The sequence below is a fragment of the Jaculus jaculus genome, chromosome 1 (assembly GCF_020740685.1).
Source record: "Jaculus jaculus isolate mJacJac1 chromosome 1, mJacJac1.mat.Y.cur, whole genome shotgun sequence".
Lineage (NCBI taxonomy): Eukaryota > Metazoa > Chordata > Mammalia > Rodentia > Dipodidae > Jaculus > Jaculus jaculus.
The window spans coordinates 248,705,083-248,722,732 of record NC_059102.1 but is presented as its reverse complement, the minus strand read 5'-3'; the positions used below and the strand labels follow the sequence as shown (position 1 = coordinate 248,722,732).

General features: G+C 43.6%; 1 protein-coding gene and 1 pseudogene across 1 annotated transcript; both read left to right on the top strand.

Moving 5' to 3' along the window:
• The first annotated feature begins 2,185 nt into the window (after positions 1-2,185).
• LOC101594687 lies at positions 2,186-3,027 on the top strand (annotated as a pseudogene).
• A 2,363-nt stretch (positions 3,028-5,390) lies between these two features.
• LOC101612782 (small ubiquitin-related modifier 2-like) lies at positions 5,391-5,678 on the top strand. The gene has a single exon (XM_045139099.1). It carries the CDS (start codon positions 5,391-5,393, stop codon positions 5,676-5,678), a length of 288 nt encoding a protein of 95 aa, XP_044995034.1.
• Positions 5,679-17,650: the final 11,972 nt, after the last annotated feature.

Here is a 17,650-nt window from a genome sequence, read left to right as displayed (position 1 = left end):
GAGAAGCCTGGGCTGGAGAGGTTGCTTAGTGGTTAAGGCACTTGTCTACAAAGCCTAAGAACTCATGTTCGACTCTCCAGATCCCATGTAAGCCAGACGCACAAAGGTGAGGCAAGCACAAGGTCGCACATGCCCACTGGAGTTTGATTTCATTGGCTGAGGCCCTGGCATGCCAATTCTTTCTCACTCCCTCTCTCTCTCTAAAACAAATAAATAAATAAATCTATCCTAGGCTTGAAAAGAGAAGCTTCTCTAACCCAAAGTGAAAGTATCATCAATATATGGGCATAAACATAAGTATTTAGGAAGGCAGTTTTGTGGGCATAATCTATCCATTTAGATCCAGGTGTGGTAGCACATGCCTTTAATCCCAGCACTCAGGAGACAGAGGTAGGAGGATCACAGTGAGTTCAAGGCCACCCTGAGACTACAGAGTGAATTCTAGGTCAGCCTGAGCTAGAGTGAGACCCTACCTCAAAAAACCAAACACAACCACCAAAATAAATAAATAAATAAAAACATATCCATTTAGCCAGATGACGATAGTAGCTTTCCCCCTAGGGCTTATGATCTCCCAAGCCATAGACTTTTCATTAGGATTTTCAGCAACATGCAAGAATTCCCTCCTGTGGAGTGGGCCTTAAGTCCAATCAGAGAGCAGTTGGTTTCCCCCATGACAGACATACCACCATTGCACCATTTGGTAAATTTGACCTGGCTGGCCAACCATCAACCTTGCAGGGTCCACTGCTGGTTCACATCATTGATGACTTTTCTCCCCCAACAGGCTGCATAGGTCTTTTCAGCATCATGATAGCTAGTCAACAGGGAGGAGGCTTCCAGCTCAGCTCCAGCTTGATTTCTCAGAGACCTGCAGATCAAGCTCAGAGCATATCTCTTCTTGTCACAGAGGAGTTTATTTTATATCAGCTGGAGAGCACTGATGGGGGAGGAAATGGGAACACGGAAAGTTTGGACAGAAAGGAAAGGAGTGGGTCAGTGGGGGGAAAGCAAGCACACACGAACGGGAACCTTATTTTAAGAAAGGGCCCAAGAGCGATGGAGGGCCTCTGGGAAAGGCTTTTATATCAACTCCCTTGGGGGAGGGAACTCTCCTGTGAGGGGAGCCCTTAGGTGGTGTGCAAAGATGTGGCTTAGGGAGGTGATCTTCTCCCTTAGCTCAAATGTATCCTCAGTTACCATACCAGGAGGTAGTCTCACCGTCCTAGGCCAGGTGAATAAGCCGGCCCCCAACAATACACTTCTTCAAGCAAGACTCCCAATTCCCAAGTTGCCACTAGCTGGGGACCTAGCATTCTGAACACATGAGTTTATGGGGGACACCTAATTCAAACCACCCCAGGGAGGGGGGGGGAATCAGTAGAAGCATTGAGACCCTGACAAAGACCAATAGGAATTATCTATTCACAATAACAGAAAGGAGAAAGACTGAAAGAAATGAACAAAGCTTTAGGGGCCTTAGGCACAATGACAAAGAGCTTCATGTTTATGTCATTGAACTCTCAGGAGAGGAGAAAATACAAAAGTTTTCTTTGCCGGGTGTGGTGGCGCATGCCTTTAATCCCAGCACTTGGGAGGCAGAGGTAGGAGGATTGCCATGAGTTCAAGGCCACCCTGAGACGACATAGTGAATTCCAGGTCAGCCTGAGCCAGAGTGAGACCCTACCTCAACCAACCAAAAAAAAAAAAAATTGGTTATTTCCAGGTGTCAGAGCCCAGCAACGCCAGGGTAGCTGCAGAGGGGAAGCTGAAGGGACCCTGGGCGGCCTGGAGGGTTGAGGGCAGTGGGCTCAGGGCTGGGCTGCGGCCCCTTCGCTGGCCAAGAGGCATCCATGGCATGCCTGTAGGTTCAATGGGCCTGGGCTACCCGGGAGGCGCCAGGGACGAGCCAGCTTTGGCTGGGGCTAGGGATTGGGTCACTGGGTGACAACTCCCCGGACATCTACAGCAGCCACAGCCTGCACCAGGACGGGAAGCAGCCACCCTGCAGCGTGCTGTCGTGACTGCACAGGCCAGAGCAGCCAACAGTTGAATGGGTTTGCTGGGATTTGGTACTGGACTTGCAAGTCTCTTTACAGAAAATGTTCTGGTCCACCCTTGCATTGTCCCGGGGCCCCAAGGTCAGGTTAATTACCACCCTTGGCATTACCATCTGACCCTGTTGACAGTTAGCAACATTATGTACAGCTTCAACAAAACTCAGGGGCCACAAGCACTATGGAAAGGACTGGGAAATACACTTGTTGTCCACAGAGTCACACTCAGAGCCGAAGGCATAATTAGTGAATTCACACCTTTACCAAGGGAGGTTTCCCACAAATGGAATCGTAAACAAATAGGTGAACATCTTCTACAGAAATAAATCCCTAACTTATATTGTGGCAATGCCTTTTTATCCAGCAAGTCTGATTGAAACAGTAGAGTGAGATAATCCGAGACAATGCTGGCATACTGGAATGGATTAAAGAAGGAACTGGAAGAGTGAGTGACAGGCTTGGGCGTGACTACAGCAAGGGACTCCTCCCGCTGCTTTCCTTGATCTTCCCCACAGTGCTGCTTGGAGTTCATTACATCATCATCTCGGTCATCCGGAAGCTGGTCCTGTTTATTCTCAAGGGAAAGACTGAGAATAGCCACCTTCCGGAGGGCACTAGCCCCATGCAGAGTACGCTGCATGCTTATTTTCCAGAACCGACTGCTAACTTTGGGGACAGCCTGTGCTCTGACTTTAGACTTGATGCATGAACAGTGTTGCTTCGCCTTCACAGTCAAGAAACATGCGCAGTAATTGACTATACAGACCTTGGCTGTGAAGGGCTTCCAATTAATATACAGTACGAGGGAATGAGAGACTGTATCAATACCGTAAGACAGGAGGAAGGGGTGCTTGGTTTTTTTTTTTTTAATAAGGGATTTGGCACTGTTATACTTCAGTACACAATGCATGCAGCTGTCCTCCAGATTGCCAAAATCATTTACTCCACACCTCTTCAAAACAGCATTTGAGATTTAGGTTCTGTCACTGCGCACTCCAGAAGACACAATCTGGATAACGTGATAGAAATGGAATGCTGAGTGTAAAAAGAAGTGGATTGGAAAGAAACTGGTAGGAAAAGCCCATATTGATTATACAGCTTCTCATTTTTCTTGAGTCATAAGTACATATATTTGGATCACAAGTATTTCAAATTTGAAAGCTCAATAAAAATAATCATCATAAGAAGTAACTATTAATAAAGCACTCGTGCCGAACTAAAATTGATCCTGGGTAGAAGCAAAAAATTACCAAGTATAAGGTGAAATTTCAGTGACTTGAATCTTTTTTACCAGACCTTAATATTTGTTACGTTTATTTTACTTTTTAGATTCTTGTTGGTATGTTATTTTTAATACAGTATGTATTATCAAGAAGTTTTACTTTTAAGCCAATAAGTTGTATCATCATTGAAAAAGACTAAAAAAGACTCCTGTAAGCAGGAGTTGAAGGATTTTAGATTGTATTAACTATGTATAACTATTTTAGTGGCTGTATATATGTATTATATAAAGCCATTTGTGTATTCACATATAACTTGGAATTTTCTTCACCCCTATAATTTTTTCTTTTTAAAAATTATTTATTTATTTGCAAGCAGAGAGACATAGACAAAGAGAGAGAATGGGCATGCCAGGGTCTCTAGCCACTGCAAACAAACTTCAGACATATGTGCCCCTTGTGCATCTGGCTTACGTGGGTCTTGGGGAATTGAACCCGGGTCCTTTGGCTTTTCAGGCAAACACCTTAACCACTAAGCCAGCTCTCCAGTCCCACCCCTATAAATTTTCTACTTGTAGACTAGCCTAGTGGATAAAATGAAATCATATACGATCTTCTTGAACATCAGAGTAAAACATCAAAAGCCAAGGTACCAAAAATAATCCCATCAACTACAGCATTCATGTCCCATCAAGCCCAGTGTTTTGGTACCAGCATCTTAATATTCATCATGCATTTATAAAGTTTTGTTTACAAAGCTATATGAATTATCAGGGTATTTTTAGTGGGTAAGAAAGAATAACCATGACAACTATTATTGTTTATATACTTATATATTGTGTACTTAAAGGAAACTCATTTATTTGCCTTCCACCTCTAAGTGACCTATCTTAGAAAAGACAAAGTTAGGATGGAGAGATGGCTTAGTGATTAAGGTGTTTGCCTGCAAAGCCAAAGGATCTGGGTTCGATTCTCAAGGACCCACGTAAGCCACATACACAAGGGGACACAAGCATTTGAAGTTCATTTGCAGTGGCTGGAGGCCCTGGTGCACCCATTCTCTCCCTCCTCTCTCTCTCTCTCTCTCAAATAAATAAATAAATAAAATACTTTTTAAAGACAAAATTGAGTTTCAACTGGAAATTTGTACCTCTTGTTAGCCATAAATAGTGAATGCAATTATTCAATTATTTTTTTCCTCTTAGTTTTTTGTGTAAAGTTTTGTCCTCTGAAATGAGTGCACTTAAAGAGAAAAGTAAGGTGTCCTTATCACTTTTCTTTAAAATTTGTTTGGATGAGTACAAAGGAAAAAAATACAAACTTTAAAGACAATTGTTACTATGTTTTATGAAAGAGTGGGAAGACTACATTTCAACAAATAACCAAAACAATATTAATGAGCTTAATAAAAGGAAAACTTTGTCATGTTGATAAATTTTATTTGGTGGATTAAACTATGCATTTGACTGATATACAATCTAACATTTAAAGTTCTATTTCTTCATGAAGATGGATTTTACAACAAAAATCTGAAGTACAGTGACTTTGCACAGATGTCTTCCAACCTAGAATGCATGCAAACTAAATCATGTTGCTTGTTAAATGTTGTAGAGCTTATTATTTTGTGATTAATAGTCTCAGAGAAAAAAAAATGGGCATCTAAAAAAGATAAATTATATATATGCATCCACTTACAAATAACAGTTCTCCTTTTCTAGCCTGTTGTATGTTACTGAAATACATGTTTTTCATTGTTAAATTCTCAGAAAGGAAAAAAAAAAAAAAGATTAGTGACCTGGGTAAGCCCTGCACTCAGGAGGCAGGGGCAGGAGGATTGTTGTGAGTTCAAGGTCACCCTGAGGCTACATAGTGAATTCAAGGTCAGCCTGGGCTACAGAGTGACCCTACCTTGAAAAAACAAACAACAAAATGATAACTGAGGCCCCCCCAGGGTGGGGGAGGGAGCGCACGGCATGCGGGCACCCTCTCCCTAGTGGAGCGCTGCCGCCTCCTTCTCCTGCCGCCCTGCTCGGGGTGCTGCTTGGGTGGTCCTTGGGTGCGGACCTGGTACCTCTTTTGTAAAGTGGCAGTTGAGGAGACTCCGTCGCTCGCCATGGCCAACGAGAAACCCAAGGAAGGAATAAAGACTGAGAACAACGATCATATTAACTTGAAGGCTGCAGGGCAGGATGGTTCTGTGGTGCAGTTTAAGATTAAGAGGCATACACCACTTAGTAAACTAATGAAAGCCTACTGTGAACGACAGGGTTTGTCAGTGAGGCAGATCAGATTCCGATTTGACGGGCAGCCAGTCAATGAAACAGACACACCTGCACAGTTGGACATGGAAGATGAAGACACAATTGATGTGTTCCAGCAACAGACAGGAGGTGTCTGCTAAAAAGGCATCCTCCTACTTTACTCCAGGATTTTTTTTTTAATTTTTTTTTTTGATTTATTTATTTGAGAGCGACAGACACAGAGAGAAAGACAGATAGAGGGAGAGAGAGAGAATGGGCGCGCCAGGGCTTCCAGCCTCTGCAAACGAACTCCAGACACGTGCGCCCCCTTGTGCATCTGGCTAACGTGGGACCTGGGGAACCGAGCCTCGAACCGGTCCTTAGGCTTCACAGGCAAGCGCTTAACCGCTAAGCCATCTCTCCAGCCCACTCCAGGATTTTGTTATAGACCTAGAATGCGTTCTCAATTAGAAAACTGCAATGTGGTTCCACCACATCCTGACTACTACAATATAGTTTTCTCTATTCTTTCATTATCCCCTTCCCTATTTCTTTATTGTACATAAAGTAACTGGTGTGTGTGTACAAACATATTGTGCTTTTCTTTTTCTTTTTAAACTAAATGGCTCTGTGAAAATACCCCCTTTCTATATTAGTGGCATGCTCCTTCAGCTCTTATCTTTAGATTCCAGGAAGTTATTTTGCTATCATTGAACAAAAAAAGAAACAACAAAAAAAAAAAACCCACAAAACAACATTACATACCTTGTTTGATTGGAGAATTTTAATGTTTTTCATTTATCATTGTAAAACCAAGGACAGTTTTATAACTTTTTTGTACGTAGCTGTTACATGTAGGGCAATTTGTCTCTAAGTAGGGATAAATTACTCTAAAAAATGAATCCTAGTTTTCCCTTCAAGTCAAACGTCTTGTTTAAAAAAAATGATAACTGATAGCACCCTTCAAATTACAAAAAGACATAAATTTCTAGATTCAAGAAGTTCAAAAACTCCAAACAGAATAAGCTAAAAAAAAAAAAAAAGACATGTAGGGCTGGAGAGATGGCTTAGTGTTTAAGATGTTTGCCTGCACAGCCTAAGGACCCAGGTTTGATTCCCCAGTATCCATATAAGCCAGATGCACGAGGTGGTGCATGCATCTGGAGTTTGTTTGCAGTAGCTAGAGGCCCTGGTGCACCTAGTCTCTCTTTCTCCCTATCTGCCTCTCCGTCTCTCTCTCTCTCTCTCTCTCTGCCTCTCTGTCTCAGATAAGTAAGTAAATAAATAAATAAAATAGTTTTAAAAACAACAAGGGGCAAGAGAGATGGCTTAGCAACTAAGGTACTTGCCTGTGAAACCAAAGGACCCAGCTTCAATTCCTCAGTACCCATATGTAACAGATGCACAGGGTAGCATATGCATCTAGAGTTTGTTTGCAGGGACTGGAGGCCCTCACGCACCCATTCTCTCTCTCTCCCTAATAAATAAATAAAAAACCATGTTGCAAATCCAATGGCTCTCTCTTTCCTCACTTGTTATACTCCATAGTACCAGGTAGGTAACCAACTTGTTAATCCAGGAGGAATAAATAAAGCCGTGTTTGAAGAGCAGAGCACTCCTTCAGCACTCAGGCCCCTTACTTTCAAAAGAATTCACGTCCTTCCTGCTGTCCCAGTACAGATAAACTGGCCCAATCTCAATAGTTGTAATCTCTCAATTGCAGCCGAACAGGCAGCAGTTTTAGCCCAGAGGTTTCATTTCTCTCTGTTCCATATTTATCGGCTCACACCTGTCCATTTCTACCAAATGCAACACTGCACAAGTTCTCAGAACACAGACAGGCAGAACACAGCAAGCTTCACACACAAAATGCATTTAGCGCAGCCCCTACAAAGTTCTTTCTCACCCTTATAAACTGTATTAGTCAGGGTTCTCTGGAGTAACAGAACCAATGGAATGAATTATGTTAAAAGGGAATTTATTGGATTAGTTTACAATAGTCCAATACCAGTGGCAGGCCTGAGAATCAAGGAAGCCAGTGGCTGCTCAGTGCACATGCCCAGATGCCTCAGCAGTTGTGATCTGGCACTGAAGGTCTGGAGGCTTCCTGAGGAGCCGCTGATCTTCAGTCCACGCTGATTTTCAGTTGACGCTCGTCTTCAGTCTGCACTGGTCTTCAGTCCATGCTAGAAGGCAGAGCTTCCTTATATCAAGTCCCCCTGTGAGAGGGGCCGGCCCACTCTAGAGGAAGGGCTCACCCTGAGGGAAGGACTTCTTCCTTCAGTTAATCCTTCCTGGAAGCAACTTCAGATACCCAACCAGAAGGAATGTTTGTGGATTACTAAACAGATCAAGTTGACAATTTAACCATCACATAAGCCAAATCTCACAGACCATAGTTCTCATTGATTTCAGGACTTGAAACTCTGACAAGAATCCATCACTGCAAGACATGTATTAGGCCAAGGTTTCAAATCCTTCCACATCCCTCCTGAAAATCAGTTCCCAAAGGCCAAAAGCCACACACCCAGGTTGCTAGCAGCAATAGTCCTACTCCTGTTTCTAAATTTACTGTTATAGTTACCTTCTCATTGCTATCAGAAAATACCTGACCATCCCAAGTTAGCCAGATGCACAAGGAGGCGCACGCGTCTGGAGTTCGTTTGCAGAGGCTGGAAGCCCTGGCGCGCCCATTCTCTCTCTCTCCCTCTATCTGTCTTTCTCTCTGTGTCTGTTGCTCTCAAATAAATAAATAAAAAATTTAAAAAAAAAAAAAAAAGAAAATACCTGACCAAAAGCAGCCTGCGGGAGGAAATGGTTTATTTTGGCTTTACAGACTCAAGGGGAAGCTCCATGATTGCAGGGAAGAGCATGGTATGGCTGGACATCACCTCCTCTCCTGGCCAACATCAAGTGGACAACAGCAGCAGGAGAGTATGCCAAACACTGGCAAGGGGAAGCTGGCTATAACACCCATAAGTCCTCCTTTAACAACACACCTTCAACAAAAGTTCCAATTCTCAATTGCCATCATCTGGGGATGAAGCCTTCAGAACACATAAGTTTATGGAGGACACCTGACTCAAACTACCACCTCCCATCAGCTTCTTTGGGTTGGGTGCTTTATCCAACCACTGAGAAGGCAACTACAACAATAAGAAAAGCAGAAATTATGTTAGTGAGCTTTCACTATAGAAAAATGTCTAGGTTAATCAATTCATAAAGAACAAAGAGGTTTCTGTGGCTAATAGTTTTGGATGCATGAATCCATGGCTCGTTGCTTTGGGCCTGTGTGAGAGCCTGTGAAAGGAGCATGTGATAGAACACAACTATTTCCTTCATCAGGCAGCAAAGAGAGCAGGAAAGGGTCAGGATTTCACCACCCCTTAAAGGGCACACTCTCTCTTGCTGGACATGGTGGTGCATGCTTTAATCCACTCAGGAGGCAGAGGTAGAAGGATTGCTATGAGTTCAAGGCCAACCTGAAATTACATAGTGAATTCCAGGTCAGTCTGGACTAAAACAAGACCCTACCTCAGAAAGAGGGGGGTGGGAACACACGCTTTCAATGATCTGGAGACCTCCCACAAGGCCTCACACAGATCAAGGAATAGCATCTTACCTACCCATGAGAGCTGAACATGCAGGACCACTATACCTGTGCATCCATGTATGACTAAGGAAAAAGTTTGTGTTAGAAAAAAGGACATTGCACATTGAGACAGGCTATATAAGAGCCTTCCTCTCTTTGCTTGGGTCAGACTAGGGGCTTCCCTCTGTACTGCTATCCAGGAGATTAAGTCTAGATCCCAATAAAGATAATCTGATAGGTTTTATTGCCACTGCAGACCTTATGGTAGAGCAGGCTGAGCTGGTGACCTGAAGAACAGACAACTCACAGCGTCTGGAACACCCCGCAGCTAGAAGACAACTGAAGAGTTCCAGAGAGCAGAGACCGGGAAGAGCTGAGAACTGAGGTAGGCAGAGCACTGAAATCTGTGAAGGGAGATAAAGTGCTGAGAAGGTGAGAAACACTGGAAGGTGAAGAAAGGCAGGGGGCAGAAGAGCTGTAGAAAGGGCTTCCTAGCTAGTAGAAGAGCTCCAAGGCACTGAATTGAGCAGCCACCCAGGATGGCTGGCAGAGCCATTAACACCAGGGGGCTGGGCTGCTGGCAGTGAAACACAAAGTGACTAGCATGAAGGGAGTTGCACTTTGCTTTTTCACAATTGTTATTTATTTATGACAGAGGAAGAGAAAGAGAGGGAAAGAGAATGGGCAGCCATGGCCTCCAGCCACTGTAAACGAGCTTCAGATGCATTTGTCACCGTGTGCATCTGGCTTATGTGGCACCTAGAGAATTGAACCTGGGTCCTTAGGCTTCACAGGCAAGTACCTTAACCACTAAGCTATCTCTCCAGCCCTACAATTCTTATCTTTTTAAAAAAAATTTTTTTTGGTTTATTTTTACTTATTTATTTGAGAGTGACAGACAGAGAGAGAAAGAGGGAGAGAGAGAGAGAGAATGGGTGCGCCAGGGCCTCCAGCCAAACTGCAGACTTACTCCAGATGCATGCACCATCTTGTGCATCTGGCTACCGTGGATCCTGGGGAATCGAGCCTTGAACCGGGGTCCTTAGCTTTCACAGGCAAGTGCTTAACCGCTAAGCCATCTCTTCAGCCCAACAATTCTTCTCTTAATAAAGCAAAACAACCCTTAGTTTATTGGTGAGAAAACTACACTATTAACCACAAAAAATGGATAAACACTTACAATGTTAAATACATTTGAAGATGTATTCCTAGGTGAAATTACAATATAATCTGAAAGAGATAAAAGTTACACAAATATTTTTTTTTAATTTTTTTTTGGTAATTTTTGTTTATTTATTTGAGAGAGACAGAGAGAGAGAGGGAGAGAGAATGGGCACACCAGGGCCTCCAGCCACTGCAAACGAACTCCAGACGCATGTGCCCCCTTGTGCGTCTGGCTAACGTGGGTCCTGGGGAGTCGAGCCTCGAACCGGGGTCCTTAGGCTTCACAGGCAAGGGCTTAACCGCTAAGCCATCTCTCCAGCCCTACACAAATATTTTTGAGATAGGCCAAAAAAATAATACTGGGGCTAGAAAGATGGTTCAGTAGTTAAAGCCTGATGGCCTAGGTTCAATTCCAGAGCCACCCACATAAGCCACACACAAAAAGTGGTGCCAAGCATGTTGTGTTTGTTTGGAGCAGCAAGAGGCCCTGGCATTCATGCATGTACGCACGCACGTGCGCACACACACACACACACACACACAAAATAAAAATTTAAAAATAGTACTCAAAGAAAAATTTATAGTTTTTAGCACTTTCACTAGTAAACAAGAAAAATTTTAAAATAATGCATTCACATCTATAAGTTGGGGGAAAATCAACAAAATGAACACTAAAGATGTAAGGAGGAATTAAAATCATATGCAGAAATGATCAGGTAAAAGTGAAAGCTAGAGCAGGATGTGGAGCCCACGCCGCCGCCCCAGCGCGCAGAGGCAGAGGCGGGAGGGTCAGGAATAGAAGGTCAGCTTTAGCTACACGGGAGTTTGAAACCATCTGGGTTACATGATACCTGTCCAAAAACAAACAATGCTCAACATACAATATACCTGTACGAAAATGTCTATGTAACATAGTACCATGTACAATATAGACAATGAAAAATTAAAATGTAAAAATAAAACTGATCAATAACACCAAAAGGTTTTGTGGTCCCAACTTAAAAGTCTGTATAAAAATATAAAATACATAAATAATTTAGGAAAGAGAAACTCTAGACACATTCATCACTTTGCACATCTGGATGTACATGGATACTGGGGAATCAAATTCAGGTTCAAAGCCTTGCAAGCAAACCTCTTCTTCTTTTTATTTATTTATTTGTTTGTTTGTTTATTTTTTTTTTTTTATGCTAGGCATTGTGGTGTTCGCCTTTACTTCCAGCACTTAGGAGGCTGAGGTAGGAGGATCACTATGAGTTTGAGGTTAACCTGAGAGGACAAACTGTGTGTGTGTGTGTTTATTTATTTATAAGGAGAGAGAAAAAATGAATGAAACTAGAACCAGGCTTGGTGGCGCACGCCTTTAATCCCAGCACTTGGGAGGCAGAGGTAGGAGGATCGCTGTGAGTTCAAGGCCACCCTGAGACTACACAGTGACTCCAGGTCAGCCTGAGCTAGTGAGACCCTACCTCGAAAAACTAAAAGAAACTGAATGAAAATAATATGAGCATGTGAGATCCTTCTGCCACTGCTTCTGCAAACAAAACTCAGATGCATGCACCATCAGGCATTGGGGACTTGAACCCAGACTATCAGGCTTTGCAAACAAGTGCCTTTAAGTTTTCTTTAATTTTAACTTTTTCACCTTTAAGTGCCAATGAGCAATTTCTCCAGCCCCCATAAGCAAGCTTCCGTAGCTGCTCCACTATCTCCCCAGCCATCCATTCATCCTTTCTGGACAGGGTCTTAAGTGACCTGGAGTTCACCAATTGGGTTGCCAGTAAGCTGCAAGGGATCTGTCTGTCTCTGCCTTCCCAGTACTGGGATTATAAACACGAGCCTCTATACCTGGCTTTTTAAAAATTTATTTATTTTCACTTGAGACAGAAAGAAAAAAAGAGATAGAGAGAAAGAGAGAGAGAGAGTGAGTGCACCAGGGCCTCCAGCCAATGCAAACGAATTCTAGACATATGTACCACCTTGTGCATCTGGCTTACGTGGGACCTGGACAATTGAACCTGGGTGCTTAGCCTTTGCAGGTAAGTACCTTAATCACTAAGCCATCTCTCTAGCCCCCATACCTGACATTTTCACATGGGTTCTGTAGACTGAAATCAGATTGTCATGCTTGCAGGACAAGGACAACTGAACCATCTTTCCAGCCCTTTGTTTGTTCTCTTGAGTGAGACAGGACTTACTGGGAAGCCCTAGCCATCCTCAACTCACTGTGTAGACCAGGCTGGACACCATGCTCAGTTTGTCTATCAATATTTAAGGATCAGCAAAAAAACATACCAGGGCTGTGAAGAATCAGTTCTCGGAAAGGAAAATACAAGTGGCTCTTAGTCACGTGAAAAACTGTGTGATCCACTCAGAATGAGAAATGCAAATTCTCAAATGCAAACGGCTGAGAAGTGGTTGGTTTCCAAACATCAGTTTCAAAAGAAAGAACTAGAATTCTGAGGGCTGAAGATATAGCCTAGTCCTGAGTTCATTCCTAGCACCCCACAAAGTTGGGTGTGGTAGTTCCCCATAGCCAGAACTTGGGAGATGGATGCAAGAGGATCAATTCAAGGTCATCGTCAGCTACACAGTGAGGTCAACATGAGCTACGTGAGACCTTGTCTCACAAAAAATAAATTAAAACGAAACTAGAGCTTCAAGGATAAACAGCTGGGTATAGAGCCAGGACAGGGAAAATACAAAACAAACTTTATAGTGTCCAAGAGTAAGGAAATGGAAAAGAACAAGGTCAGGAACCTAGGAATTCTCTTGTGTAAGTAGGAAATACTTCAACAAGGGGCTCCTCATGGGGTGACTTAGCCCACAAAGTAGTGTGATAGAATTTCATTATAACCCAGAGAATAAAATAAACAAAGGAAGGAGAAGGGGAAATCTTCCTTATGGAAGCCCAGAGAAGGAATCAACACCTCTTCTTCATTCCATAGCCCACGTTCCCAGTTGTCTCTTTGGTGTCAAGCTCTGAGATGAGGCTGGGAGCTCTCAGCCTGCTGGTGGGTGGACATCCCATCCACTCTTGTCACACTATTTTGTCTTTGATACTCCTTTTGTAAATTGAGTTATAATGTACATGAAATATGATACAACCATGTATATGCAGTTTGATATGGGAATTTCTTTTTTGGGGGGGGGGTTGGGTCTCACTCTAGCCCAGGCTGACCTGTAATTCACTTTGTAGTCTCGGGATGGCCTCGAACTCACAGTGATCCTCCTACTTCTGCCTCCCAAATTCTGGGATTAAAGGTGTGTGCCACCATGCCCGGTTGCAGTTTGACATGTTTTGACAAGTATGTCCCCATATAGCCAACACTACAATCAAAATAAAGAACATTTCTAGTGCTTGTGTGATGGTTTCAATGTAAAATGTCACCCATAGCCTCATGTGTTTGTGATTTAGCCTCATACTTTTTTTTTTTTGAAGGGGTACTTTTTAAAAAAAGACTTTATTTTATTTATTTGAGAGAGAGAGAGAAGGAGAGGGAGGGAGAGAGAGGAAGACAGATAAAGAGAGAGAGAGAATGGGCAGGCCAGGGCCTTCAGCCACTGCAAACAAATTCCAGATGCATGTGCCACCTTGTACATCTGGCTTACGTGGGTCCTGGGGACTCAAACCTGGATCCTTTGGCTTTGCAGGCAAATGCCTTAACCACTAAGTCATCTCTCCAGCTCTGAAGGTATACTTTTTTAAATGTTTTATTTTTATTTATTTACTTATTTATGAGAGAGAATGGGTGCACCAGGGCCTCTAGCCACTGCAAATGGACTCCAGAAGCATGTGCCACCATGTGCATCTGGCTTACATGGGTTCTAGGGAACAGAACCTGAGTCTTTAAGCTTTGCAGGCAAGGTCCTTAACCACTAAGCAATCTCTTCAGCCCTTAGCCTTATACTTGATCCTTAGCTAGTGGAGCCATTGGGAGGTGGAGCCTCACTGGAAGAGGTGTGTCACTGGGGACTGGTCTTTGAAATTTATTATCCAGTCCCCTTTGGAGACATAGCTAGTACATTCTTGCCATTTCCTCCAGCTGATTGACAAAATATGGTGCCCTGATGTCTGTGCTTGCCATTTTCCCTTCCCATGTTGAAACTTCCCCTGGAAACTATAAGCAAAAATAAACCCTTTGTCCCAAGAGTTGCTTCCTGTCAGGTGTTTTGTCTCAGCAGCAAGAAGGTAAGTGCTACAATTTATTTCAGCAGCACATATACTGAACATTTCTAGCCCCTCCAGAAGTTTTCTCCTCCATCCACTCTAGGCAATTACTGATCTGATTTCTGTCAGTAACAGTTAATTTTGCCTATTCTAGAATGTCATTAAAATTGAGGGAATACACGCACTCTGGAGAAGAATGGGCTATCAAACAATTTTGCATACCCCCTTTAGCCCAAGCTACTCTCACTCTTGGTTGGATAATCTGCTTTATTTTACAGATGGCAGAGAAAATGGAGGAGAACTAAGATCCATTGATATGACAAGAACATAGCCAACTGCTTGCAAAGAGACATGCTACCTCTACCACACAGGCCAGGGCCCAGGAGAAATTGCAGAGGAAGTGGCATCATGAATATTACTCTTACTGATAGCCTGACAACCAGTTCCAGGGTGATGGTGACAGACACGGTTATCAATCAAAACCTACTAAAGCAGAAATCCAGAGGCTACAGAGAGCTCTACATTAAATTAGACTGCCAACAGGCCTGCCATGGCTCAAGGAACATTACAAAAGAGGTGGCAGAAAAAACAGCCACGGAGTGGGTAGACATATCCTGAGACATGGTCCCCATGCTATCCCACAGGAACTGACAGAGGCTTCAGTGAAGGACCCCACAGTGGATACAATAACCCCACTGAGGAGGGCCCCCAGGGTAACGGGAGCAGGGGCAAGGGGATAAAAGAGTATAACCTGTTATAACATACATAAATGAAAACAAACGTGAAAAAAGTGGAGGGGAGGAGAATGTGTCCTCTTAATTCTTGCTTCCCTCATTCAACATAATAATTTCAAAGTGCACCCACACTGTTGCATATAAAGGGTTCATTACCTTTTCTGGCTGAGTGCTATTCCATTGTGCGAATCGACACCTGTTGATTGGTGTGGTAGTTTCCAGTTGGGGGCTGGAGAAATGGGTCAGTGGTTAAGACACTTGCCTGCAAAGCCTAATGACCCTGGTTTGACTTCCTAGTACCCACATAAAGCCAGATGCATAAGGTGGCACACACATCTGGAGTTCATTTGCAGTGGCTACACATCCTGACGTGCCCATTCTTCCTCTCCTTCTCTCTTCTCACTCTGTGCAAATAAATAAATATTTAAAAAAATAGAGCTGCTGTGACTATTATAGTACACAAGTCACTGTATAGACATGTGTGTTGGTGTCTCCCGGTTAAATTTCTAAAAAAGAAAAAAAAAAGGAGAAAAGAATGAAAAGTCTGGATACTAAAGTAGATCTATATTTAACTTTTCAAGAAAAAAGACACAACATGGACTGGGGATATAGCTCAGCCAGTAAGTGTTTACTTTGTAGTCGTGAAAGCCTGAGTTCGATCCCCAAAACTCACATAAAACAAACAAAACTAGGCATGGTTGAGTGTAGTTGTCATTCTAGAGCTGGAAAGGCAGAGAATCACTTACTTGGCAAGTTCCAGGCTGAGGTGAGACTCAGTCTCAAAAAAAAAGCTATATGAGGGCTGGAGAGATGACTTTGTAGTTAAGGTGTTTGCCTATGAAGCTTAAGGACCCAGGTTTGATTCCCCAGTACCCACATAAGCCAGATGCACAAGGTGGTGCATGCATCTGGAGTTCATTTGCAGTGGCTGTAGGCCCTGGCATGCCTGTTCTCTCCCTCCACCCTGTCTTTTACCCTCTCTCTGCATCTTTCTCTCTCAAATTAATTAAAATTAAAAAGAATTCTTTAAAATATTTTAAAAATAAAAAGGTATATGGCACCTGAGGAATAACACCAAAGGTTATCCTCTGGCTTACACACACATACACGCTCACCTGCATGCATGCATCCACACACATATGTGGGCACAAAAGAAACTGCCACAACAGCTTGGCATTGTTCTGCACACTCTCCTGCACTTGGGAGCATACAGGGTGAGGTACTAATATCCCATTGCTATCTTCATTTGTGTGCCGCATATCTAATCATGCTTTTGCATTGTCAAGACCTAAACGGCTGACAGCAGCAACCTATGGGAGGAAAAGCTGCTTTATTGATTATCTGTCTATTAATTTTTCCCAAGGTAGGGTTTCACTCTAGCACAGGTTGGCCTGGGATCTACTCTGTAGCTGCAGGCTGGCCTCAAACTCCAGGTGATTCTCCTACCTCTGCTTCCCAGGGGCTAGGATTAAAGGTGTGCATCACCATGCCAGGCCAAAAAGGCTTGTTTTGACTCATGGTTTCAGAGAGATTTCAGTCCATCCCAGTGGGGCTGGCATCACCAGGAAGCAGAGTATAGGCCTAAACCAGGAGCAGTTATCACCTAGTGACCCATTTTTACTAGCAAGGACCCATCTTCTCAAAGCTCCATAGCCATCCAAATAGTGCCACAAGCTGAGGACTCAGTGTTCAAAACCGCAGCCTGTGGGGGACAGTTCAGATGATGTGCTCTAGGGGGTGTTCTGTCTCCACCACCCAGAGTTACGAGTTTGGCCCATCTCCTGATCATTGTTCCAGTTTAGAGCCGTGTTTCACAGGCAGGTTGGAAGTGGTCCTCGTCTAGTGGCCTCACCTGTCCTTCCGGGGAACTGTGAGTAAAGTTCAACAACCAGGGTCCTGCCCTGAGCAGTGATCCAAGCCCCCCTCTCACCTCAGTTCTTTTCTTGGCTGTCCTCTAAGCCAACCGGTCATGTAGTACGAGGACTCTTTCAGGATTGACTCCTTTCCTGTTTGTTTCCCCCGATAAGTCACAAAGCACCAGGGGCTTCCCCAGATCCTGAGTTTCTAACTCTGCTTCTCAATGCACAGCTGAATGTTGGGGAAGGCTTCCTGAGGAAATGACACTGTATGGTCACTGAGAAATCCAGAGGTCTTCATCAGGCAAGAAGGTAGAAGGGCTAGTGTGGTGGTTTTCGTTTTTGGGTTTTTTTTTAAGCATTATTTTTATGAAAGACAGAGATGGTGGTGGGGGAGCAAGAATTGGCATGCCAGGGCCTCCAGCCACTGCAATCCAACTCCAGATGTGTGCACCCTCTTGTATGCATATGCTTGCATCTGGCTTACTTGGGCTCTGGAGAGTCGAACATGAGTCCTTGAGCTTTGCAGGCAAGCGCCTTAACCGCTAAGCCATCTCTCCAGCCGTGGTGTGGTGGTTTGAATGTGTGTCCCCCATAGACTCAGGTGTCTTATTAA